We start from the raw sequence: 11,004 nt of genomic DNA, 5'->3' as shown, positions 1-11,004 counted from the left end.
CGGGAGGCGGCTCCGAGGGGCACGAGGCGGGCCCAGGTCGGGCGCGGGGCGTGGCCTCGGGCGCTGAGCCTCGAGAGCCGCCGCACGCCCGCGAGGGTAGAACCGTTAAAAAGGTGGCGCGCGCTTCCCCGGGCGAGCTAGGCGCGTGGGGTTGGGGCGGCGCCACCGGGAGCCGGTTGTCGAGGTCAGGAGGCCGCGACTGAGGCGCTGCTGACAGCCTAGCCCTGGACAAGGCGCGCCCTCGTGAACGGCCTTCCGGACCCCAGACCGTGGCCCTGCTTGTGCGAAGACTAGGAGGCGCCCGGCGGGCCGCCTGCTGGGGGCTTGGCGGCGGGTTCCAGGCAGGGTCTGTGAGGGAGGCCGTCTCTGTGAGGGAGGCCTCCTCTGTGAGGGAGGCCGCCTCTGTGAGGGAGACCGCCGTCGTGCTGACGACTGAGTACACAGGACTCCTCTCCCCCGTCAGAGCTGCTGGCAGGCCCAGCTTTCCCCTTGGTCCATTTAGTGGGTGCCGGGATTTGGGTTGGCAGGGAGGAAGATGTTTGAGACATGGTTTACCTCAGACAGGGATACAGCGTTTCACACAGACTGCCATCCTGAAAGGAACAAAATGAATTAAGGCAACTCCATCCTAATCATTTCTTTTTAATCTTCACCTTCAATCCTTTTGCTCCTTTTTCATTATCTTTGAGTGTCCCCAGAGGGGGGACTGTCTGCTTGTACTGAGGGATGTGGAGGTGGCAGTGCCTCACGTCCCCAAGCACAAAAAAGACAGTTGAAAATGAACTGGGAAACACTGAACGGCTTTAAGTGGGCACTATCAGGATTTACCATTTTGTAAGGTACGAAGTTTCACAAGCATTTCCATGTATAATCATGTTATTGCTAGCTGTCTCCGTGTAGAAATGGCTTCCAGAAACACTCCTACCATCCACTGAGACAACTCGCCTGGCATGAGAGACCTAGGGTCCAGGGTCAGAGATGGTCATGCTAAAAAGGCATCCCTTGGGGTGAGGCACCAAAAGTCTGCACAGTGGAATCAATATATTCCAACCACCAGATGTAGAAAATTTTAAGTTCAGGATGTGGTTCTCATTCATATAGTCACAACAGAAATTTTCTTCTTCAGGAATATACTTAACAATGCAACATGTATAATTTTATATACATCTTACAATAAAATTAATTTGTGCATATCACTGTATGAAGTCAGTAGAAACTATTGTGACAAAAATGTAAATTGGAAGAATTCCAATTCAGATCAATATTAGTAATTTATCGACAGGAAGAGAGAAATTACAGTAGAATAGACAGACTCCTTGATTTTTTGATAATTGAAGAAAAATGAACCATATAAAAATATCGAAACATTTCGCAATGTCTTATTGATGTGACATAAAATATTGGTATCTACAAGGATAATCTAGAACTCATACTTACAACAAGAACTTGACAACAAACAGGTTAATGGCTTTTAGCAACTTAAAGAGTATTTAAGGTTAAACACTGCCTGAGAAAACTTGAAAAGTGCCCTGAAATCACAGAGTTCACATAAGAACCTCATGAGTTTCCCCAAATTTAGCAATACTAAAAATTGACATTATTACCAATAACAAATTGTGAAACTGCAATAACTTTTCTAAGCTTTCAATAACAAAAAATACATGTTGACTAAATTTGCTTTGAAAAGAATACCACATTATTCATTATCAAATTGAAAGTGCATTACAAAATTACTGTCAAATGATGAGGCAATTAAAAAAATGAAAACTAAAAATATAGGAAAAACATAGCAATGGTTCAGGTAATTTAAAATATCATTTTACTGAATTTCTAAAATATTTGTGGTATTTATCATCTTTTTAAAAATCTGTAATTTGTTGTCATTGATTTTCTAAGTAAATACTTACTTTGGTCACCCTGCCCCACCCCTGCTTCCTGCCCTGCCCCGGCCACTCAAAGAATTGGAAAATGGATTGAGAAAAAGCAACAGTGGAAATAGATATCCCAGTTAGAAGGATAATAATTTATAATGTGTTTTACTACTTATAAGTAGAGGTTTTATGTAAACTTATATTTTCATATTTTATTTAACTCCACTTTCACAATACCTAGAACTACACACACACACACACACACACACACACACACACACACACACAAACTGGTTACTTGATCTCATGGTATGTGCTGTCTAGTGAGGGTACAGATATGCAAACAGACAATTTCAACTCAGTAAGTTAATTGTTAAATCTGGGTGGTGTCCCTGAAAGCCTGGCAACTCAGAAAGCTGAAGAAGTAGCATTACCTGATGTTTACCAAATGATCTCCTTGCCAACCTCCTGCCAATAGTTGCCTTTTATTCATTCCTCAAACATTTACAAAGCATTTTATGAAGAATATGCTAACACATACACAACACAGATGCTCATAATTACTATAGGAATGTGTTAAAAGAGTGGTCCCTAACATGTTTAGCACCAGAGGCTGGTTTCATGGAAGACTGGAAGGGCGGGGTATGGTTTTGGGATGTAACTGTTTCACCTCAGATCATCAGGCATTAGATTCTCATAAGGAGCACACGACCTAGATCCCTTGCATGTGCAGTTTACAATAGGGTTCACATTCCTATGGGCCGCTGTTGATCTGACAGGTAGTAGAGCTCAGGCAGTAATGCCAGCAATGGGGAGGGGCTGTAAATGCAGATAAAGCTTCAGTCACTCACCTGCTGCTCACCTCCTGCTCTGTGGCCTGTTTCCTAACAGGCCAATGACCAGTACCAGTCTGGGGCCCTGGGGCGGGGGTGGGTGGGCAGTAGTTAGAAACCCCTGTGTTAAAAGCTATAATAATGACTTAGTTTCATTCAGCTCAGCAAAAAAGTTGTAAAGACCTATGTTTATGTGCTAGAAACTGAGGATACAAACACAAACTGAAATACGACGAGAAAAGCTGATACACACTGAGGATACAAAGAAAAACTGAAATATGACAAGAAAGGCTGATGCACAATTAGCAAGAAGAGAACGCTAGCTTAATAATAGTGCCTATATATGAAATAGAAGATAGTATATGTAGTAGAAGTACTTAAGTGGAATAAAAGAAGTACTATGTGAAAAGGCATAATTGTGTTGAAGGGTAGGAGGGTGGAGAAGAGACATCACGAAAAGGTTCACAGGGGAGGTAATGCCTGAACAGGATTTTTAAGGATAAAACATTTACCCACTTAGAAAAGGGTATTCCTTGCAGGTGAAAGAACAAGCACAGAGATACACAGGAATAGAACAGTAGCCAATACAAGAAAACATCAGCAATTCAGTACTGCAGAAACACAAAACACAAGACTGCCTGGTAGTGGCTTGATAATTAGGATAATAAAAGATGAAGTGTCTTTTATCTCCTTTATAAGGATATAGAGAGACACTGAAGGATTTTAGTTTGGGTTTGATAGTATTCTATGACCATTTGGAAAAAAAGTACTTAAATAACAATGTGAACAATGGATTGGAAAGCAGAGTAGGCATTGGGCAAGACAAGAACAGAGGCAGAGGAATCAGTTCAGAGGCTTACAGTAATCCAGGCAATGTTTATTGAGAGTCATAAGTAAAGGTAGTGACCATAAAGAAAGTACATATAGCTGAGAGAGTAAGGAAAACTGCTGAGAGTATAGAGAGTTCACCTGTTTTCAGGTGCTAAACATGTTAGGGACCACTGTTTTAACACATTCCTATAATATGAGCATCTGTGTTGTGTTAAGGAGGCAGTTGAAGGTGAAGATCAGAAATTTATAAGGGCATTTACCTGCGTGGTTGTGAGATTCATTGGCTAATAAAGGAGGGGATGATAAATTGAAAGAATAATAAATCTGAAGTCCTCACACAATGTGACTTCTAGACAGAAGAGGTATATTTTCAAAGAGGTATATTTTCAGACAGTGGGATAACCGAGTGTGAGAGTTTAGAGATGCAGTGGTTAAGTATAACCACCAGCATGCTGCTGTAGAGGTGAACATCAGAAGTGAAAGGAAAATAAAGGTAATTGGACTCGACGAAGAACTGAGAGTCCAGACTACAGTATTAGATAAGCCATTCACATTGACATTTAAATCAGTGGCATGTGATAAGAATGAAAACTAGGTACCAAAGTCTGCATTGGTGAGGAGGGAGTTAAAGGAGATCTGTGGATGGCAGATGATAGGCAGAAGGGAAGTTTTAAAAAGGAGTGAAGCAGGTATATAGGAAGAAACCAGAAAACAAAACAAAATATGCCCTTACATAGCTAAGGAATTCTCCACATTTCCTAAACTCTTTGAGGCTTAATAACTAATAAAAATTTAATGCATTTTGGCCAGGTGCGGTGCCTTACTGATATTTTAATCAGTAAAATGATATTTCAATCCCAGCACTTTGGGAGGCTGAGACGGGCGGATCACGAGGTCAGGAGATCGAGACCATCCTGGCTAACAGTAAAACCCCGGCTCTAGTAAAAATACAAAAAAATTAGCTGAGCATGGTGGCGGGCGCCTGTAGTCCCAGCTACTAGGAAGGCTGAGGCAGGAGAATGGCGTGAAGCTGGGAGGCAGAGCTTGTAGTGAGCCGAGATCGCACCATTGCATTCCAGCCTGGGCGACAGAGTGAGACTCCATCTCAAAAACAAAAAATTAAAATTAAAATAAAAAAATTTTTTTAAATAAAATTTAATGCATTTTCAAGATTATTTAAATGTCCAATATCTTAAGCCAAAGGTATTATCTCATGTGGAAATATGACATACTGAGGCAAGGTTTTTCAGAAAAATTTATTGGAACACTGGGAACTTTTCCATAACTCTGTATATCCTACCATTATTACTTACACATATGAACAGGCCACTCAGGGCATTCAAAAAATTCATCAGAGCAATGGGTGCGATCACTTCCTATTTAATAAGTTACCTTAAATAACTCTTAGTTACGAAATTGAAAGATTGTTAGATCAAAGACTCATTTACTGTATTACAAACTAGACCCACTTCTTAAATCTTTAGCCTTACCTGATCCTTACTCTGTGAGGCCGTCTCCAAAAGAAAACAAATAGCCTTTTTATTTTTCTGTTTTTAATCTAATATTCCACTTCAAGTCAAACATATGCATGTTTAGCAAAATATAAAAAGCATAGTATTTATTTAAATTTGTAACTGTATAAAACAAATTTTAAAATTAAAAGCCTGTGCAAAGTTTTATTAGTATTTTGTGCTAATAAACAATCATTTTCATAACTATTGCTATTACAAGAAAAAGAAAATACAATTATGTTATTTAAAGCTCATTGCATGTCAATATCCTAATATTTAATAGAAAATACTTCTGGCTGGGTGCATATGCCTTTAATCCCAGCAGCAATTTGGGAGGCCGAGGCAGGTGGATCGCTTGAGCTCAGGAGTTCCATTCCAGCCTGGGCAGCATGGCGAAACCACTTACCTACAAACAGAGGAAAAAAAGAAAAAAAAAAAGAAAAACATTATCCGGGCATGGTGGTGCACCTGTAGTGCACCCGGTTATTCAGGGGGTCAAAGTGGAAGGACTTCTTGAGTCCCAGAGGTCGAGACTGCAGTGATGGAGAGGCTGAGGCTGCAGTCAGCCCTGAGATTCTGCTTCTGCACTCCAGCCTGGCAGACAGAGTGAGGCCCTTTTTCAAAAAAAAAAAAAAAGAAAGAAAAAAGAAAATATTTCTACTTAGCCTTCCTATAATTTTATGCTAATTATAAAAAAGAAAATCATGTAACAATACTTTGCTACATAAATCAAAATGCTCTAAAATTAATGTAGTTGGATATAATATCAAATTCATAAAAAAAATTTTAAATTATTCTATGCTTCTGAAATGACTATTTTGGGCAAATATTTTCTAATAATTCTCTTTCTACAGATGACCTACAGACAATGAACATCAGGGGGCACAAAAATCAAAAGTTTTTCACTACAAAGTGAAACAATAAAACCTTATGTAGTGGAAAGCAGACACATTCAGAAGCAGACTGATTCCAGCTGGTGTCCTCACACATAAGCTAAGTGACCTTTAATTACTGCATCTGTCTTAGCCTCTTCAATGGTAGAATCATAACTGTGACAGATTAAATGTTAACATACATAAGGTGGCTAAATAAACACTAGGGATTTTGCCTTCATTGCTTATTACATATGTATGTATGAGCACACTAGAAACATACATTGAATAAATGAAAACTTAGATTTTCTAGCAATTTATGCAGATCATAAACATGGAAATGGCTGTAGAGGTTTATCAGAGCATATGAGTGCAAGTGTAGCCATATCAAAACTAAACAAAAGCTAAACAAAAGGTGCACCAATATCTCACAAATCACCACTAAAGAACTTACTCATGTAACCAAATACCACGTGTACCCCAATAACTCATAGGAAAAATAAAATAAAATAAATCACAGCATGTTTCTGTATGTGAAAATATGAATGCCAAAGTGGATATAAACGTGATATTTTCAGCATGGTGTATGTAGTACAGTGTTTCTCCAGGTGTGATCCAGGAAAAATCTCCAATAGAATCATGAGGGAGTGATTGTTTTGAATGCAGATTCCTGTCCTACTCAGCATCTACTTTTTCAGATCTGTGGGAGTAGCAGTTCAATTTCCCCTGGTAAAACAGAAACAAGAATACTGCACTTGCTTCCTAGGTTCTTGTGAATATTTAAACAGCATGTATTGTGAGGTTAGCACTCTACTTGGCACATGTCATTATTAGGTTCCTTTTTTTCTTCTAAAATAACATATATGTACTCACAAATGATTTGTTCGAGAATACCTGGTCATAGTGCCATTTTTTCCCCTCTTCTTTTCTAAGAAGAACTAAGGCAATTTTTACTACTTTGAACAGCAAGGGACAAATACGTCCTTCCTTTTCTGATTTGTGGCTATGGTGTATTCTTTCAAATAACCTCTTCCCAGTTATTTTCTATGTTCCCTAGGCACTGGAAGACATGCTCTACTTAAAACAAAATAACAAAATAACAAAAGACAACACTGAGTATAAAGTCTCATAAATTTGAATTTAATTAATTAAAAATTTTAGGTAACTCACATAGGACTAAGCTTAAATATATATTTTTTGACTTTAAAGCTTAAGGTTTTATCAATGACACTCTGGTTTGGATTTTAATAAACTTATTTTAAAACTCTTCAAGAATCAAAATGAAAATTAACAAATATTGATGTAATCATCATATACTACTCTTATCTATTCATCAAGAGTAAAACTTACTTTCCAACAATCTAGTTCAAAAATAAAGTAAAAATCATTTCTCATCACCCAGAGATAACCACTCTTAACATTTTTGATTTTCCTTAGTTTTTTCAGTATGTACACATAAAATACATTTTCTAAAATGTGGACCATAGTCTATGTATCACACAATTCGTGAGCCATTTCCAATTCAATAGATGAAATTTTTCATCATATTCTTGATTATCTGCTATTCCATTGTATAGGTGTGCCATAATTTATTTTACCAATTCCATGTTATTAGATTGTTGGATTGTTTTTTCTTTTTACTCTTTATTGTAAACAGAAAATTGACAATAACTTCAGGATAAATTATAAAAGAGAGAATTACTAGATCAAAGAATATGTGGGGGGTGTGTGTGTGTGTGTTTCCAATATCCTCAGCATTACAGGGGTATTATTGCACTTTCTACTTCTTTGTTAATATCGTAAGTGAAAAGTAGTATCTTTGTGTTTTAACTTACATTCTTCAAATATTAGAAAATTGAGAGCTGGGTGTGGTGACTCACACCTGTAATCCCAGAACTTTGTGGGGGCAAGGTGGGCATATCGCTTGAGCTTAGGAGTTCCAGACCAGCCTAGGCAACATAGTGAAACTCCATCTCTACAAAAAATACAAAAAAAAAAAAAAAAAAAAAAAATAGCCCGGCATAGTGGCGCACTCTGTGATCTCAGCTACTTGGAAGGCTGAGGTGAGAGGATGACTTGAGCCAGGGGAGTGGAAGTTGCAGTAAGCCGAGATCACACCACTGCACTCCAGCCTGGGTGACAGAGTGAGACCCTGTCTAAAAAAAAAAAAAAAAGAAAGAAAGAAAGAAAAATCGAAAAACAGTTTATGATCTATTGTAGTTATTTTTTTGCTTTTTCATACCGTTAGTCCCTTCTGATATTACAGTCTTTCTACTATTTTGAAAATAGCTTCACCAGTTTGTCTTTTGGCTTTGCTTATGGGTTTTTATCATACAGAAGTATTCTGGGAATTTTTGTTGTTGTTGTTGTTTGGTTGTATCAAACCTTTCCTATATAATTTCTTCTTTTAGATTCTACTTAGAACATTTTATGTTAACCCAATGTTATACAAATACTTACCTACACATTCTGGTACAAAATATAAAGTACATATTCAAGTGTATATAAGAATTTTAAATCCCAATTCATTCAACCCTTTATTCATTCATGCATATTCATTCATGTATATTGAGCACATGTATACCAAGAACTGTTCTAAGTTGGGATAAAGCTGTGAACAAGACTACCAGGGTTCTTGCTCTCATAAAGTATTATTCCAGAAGGAATATGATGTAGCATATAATTTAATGTGAGCTTTCCAATCAATGAGGGAAAAAATGGATTATTAAATACACAATGCTGTTACAACTAGTTAACCATTAGGAAAAGAAGTAAGATTATTTTATACCTAACATCAAGCGTATTACAAATGAATTTAAAAACTATATTTTAAAAATAAAACCATTTGAAAATAGTACAAAAAACATAAATGAATATTATATAAAGAAACATTAGGTACATTCCTAAACATGAAAATTTTACAGCGACATTTCAAGACAACTTTGGAAGTGACATATTATTTTTAATGGAATAAAACAAGGTAATTTTTTGAACAATAATCTTTATTAGTGTATTTTTAAAGGTACATATAATCCTGAGCTACAGCATTTATACATCTGTCATTTACTCTTTGAAGTGTACATGTACTTTGCTTCAAATTCTGTGATGAGTACGTTTTTATACTAATCAGTAACATAAATAATTTAAAATATTAGTCTTATCTTGGAATCACCAATTAATTTACTCAGATGATCTCACTGTCTAATTCTACTACATTTAAAGACTGTAGAACATTTGTGATTAAGCAATTTCTTTTTCAAAACTGCAAAGATGGGCAGTGCGAGAGCTGATTCCATAAATTTCCATGAATTCTTAAGAAAACTATGTTGTTCTTTATCACCGATCTATTTTCTTGAATAATTTGGGTAATTATCTGATCAGTTACCTTTGAGAAGAATAGTAAAAGTACCTCTAATCTCAACATTTTAGCTACTGTAAAATGTCATAAGCTTCCTTCAAATATAAATAGTACATAATTACCTCAATAAGAAAAATTTACCATGATCTAAGGAAAAGGGGCACAACCCAATGTAAATATATCTTTGAATAAATGGTTAAGTATTAGAAAACATATTATGTGAAATACTTCCTCCAGCCTCTATAAGGGAATACATAGAGCTGATAAACATAAATTCCATAAATCCAGACCAGATCTTTTATAACTGGTAATAAAAAGACAAAAATGAGAGACAAAAGTCCTGTCATCTTTGAGAAAAGACATTTATCCAACATCTCCAACTGTGGACAAATAAATATTCATTCTTGTATTTTAAATTACTACCAAAATATTTTATCTTTCTACAAACAACACAAAACAAGCATACAGTATCTAGAAATTTTTTTTTCCTCTGACAAGAATGTCAAGTCTTTGAAGGTACACTAAATTTTCTTTTTCCTGAATAAGGTCACTATAATCTTAGGTTAAAGTTACAGTAAGCAGTTCAAGCAAAATGCATATTGCTTAGGTTTTAAGCAAGCAATTTTGATACTGTTTAAAATGTAAATATAAATGTGAAACTATTGTAGAAATATTTATAAACACTTAGGAATACTCACATATCAGCAAGTAATGAAATAACTTATTTAAAAATAATAAAAGGGTGAGAGTAAATGTAATGTTTGGTAACAAATCCAAAAATATCTATAAGAGATGTAAAAGAACATGAAAAGGCTTTATTATTCAAATGTTGAAAACCTAGCAGCAAAACAATTTGCATATAATGTAGTGCAATGAGCATTTGTTCATAAAAGACTCCCAAAGTCTTGAAACTATTATACATAAACCAGAATGGAATCCATTAGGATAAATAATTTAAAGATGTCCAGAGTAGCTTACCAAGAACTGCTAGACACTCTCACCTGCATCAATGAATCATAAACAAGCTTATGCAAAACTGTGTTCTGGATAACTGACTCTTATGGCTCCCCAATAACAAGCTCGGATAAGGCAGATCAACCCTAGGAGATAAGCAATTGCCCAAGAAACATAGGTTGCTCGAAATCGCCTTGCAAAATCTTGGGTGCCAACCTAAAGTAAAAAGCAATATAAAAACAGAAGATTAGAAACGTTAAGAAAATATCTGCTTAGAGAACTTGTATCAGCTTACATGTGATTGTTATGAAACATACCCCCAGACTGAATACACAAAATCCTTATAAGAGTAGGTGTATCTGTTGACTGCAACTGATAGACCATACTGCTACTTGTATTAACTACAAATGTTATGAAGTAAACAAAAAAGCACACTAAGGATTAAATTCCTTATCTCTACAAGGAATTTAATCTATGTAACTTCTTACTATCATGGGACACAAATAGGACATTGCTAATAATAAGGGACTAGTTGTACTGACAAACAAAGGAGCATGGAAATGGCAGCAAAAGGGATTATCTTCCTCTTCTGGCATAATTCCCATGCTAACTGCTCAGCTCCAGTCTCCCCTAAAAATAAGCCATCCTCATATTGGTAATAAATCACTGCTTGATTTGGATAAAGTGAAGAGTGGTTTTTCAGATCTCTGTAGCTGAATGAATGTTGCGTTGAATAATAAGATACCCCATAGCTATACAAAATTAGTTCTGGCA

At 36.4% G+C, this 11,004-nt stretch overlaps 1 protein-coding gene across 1 annotated transcript in view; it reads right to left on the bottom strand.

The window, feature by feature from the left end:
* Nucleotides 1-9,621: 9,621 nt before the first annotated feature.
* PIP4P2 (phosphatidylinositol-4,5-bisphosphate 4-phosphatase 2) overlaps nt 9,622-11,004 on the bottom strand; it is a 724,054-nt gene continuing 722,671 nt past the window's right edge. The window contains exon 8 of the mRNA XM_050802629.1: nt 9,622-10,446. Coding sequence (XP_050658586.1) covers nt 10,303-10,446 — 144 coding nt within the window. The 3' untranslated portion in view covers nt 9,622-10,302. The remainder of the gene's footprint in view (nt 10,447-11,004) is intronic.

This window comes from Macaca thibetana, chromosome 8 (genome assembly GCF_024542745.1).
Source record: "Macaca thibetana thibetana isolate TM-01 chromosome 8, ASM2454274v1, whole genome shotgun sequence".
In the NCBI taxonomy this organism is placed as follows: domain Eukaryota; kingdom Metazoa; phylum Chordata; class Mammalia; order Primates; family Cercopithecidae; genus Macaca; species Macaca thibetana.
Note: the sequence above shows the minus strand (reverse complement) of the source record. Positions and strands in the feature narration are given on the sequence as shown.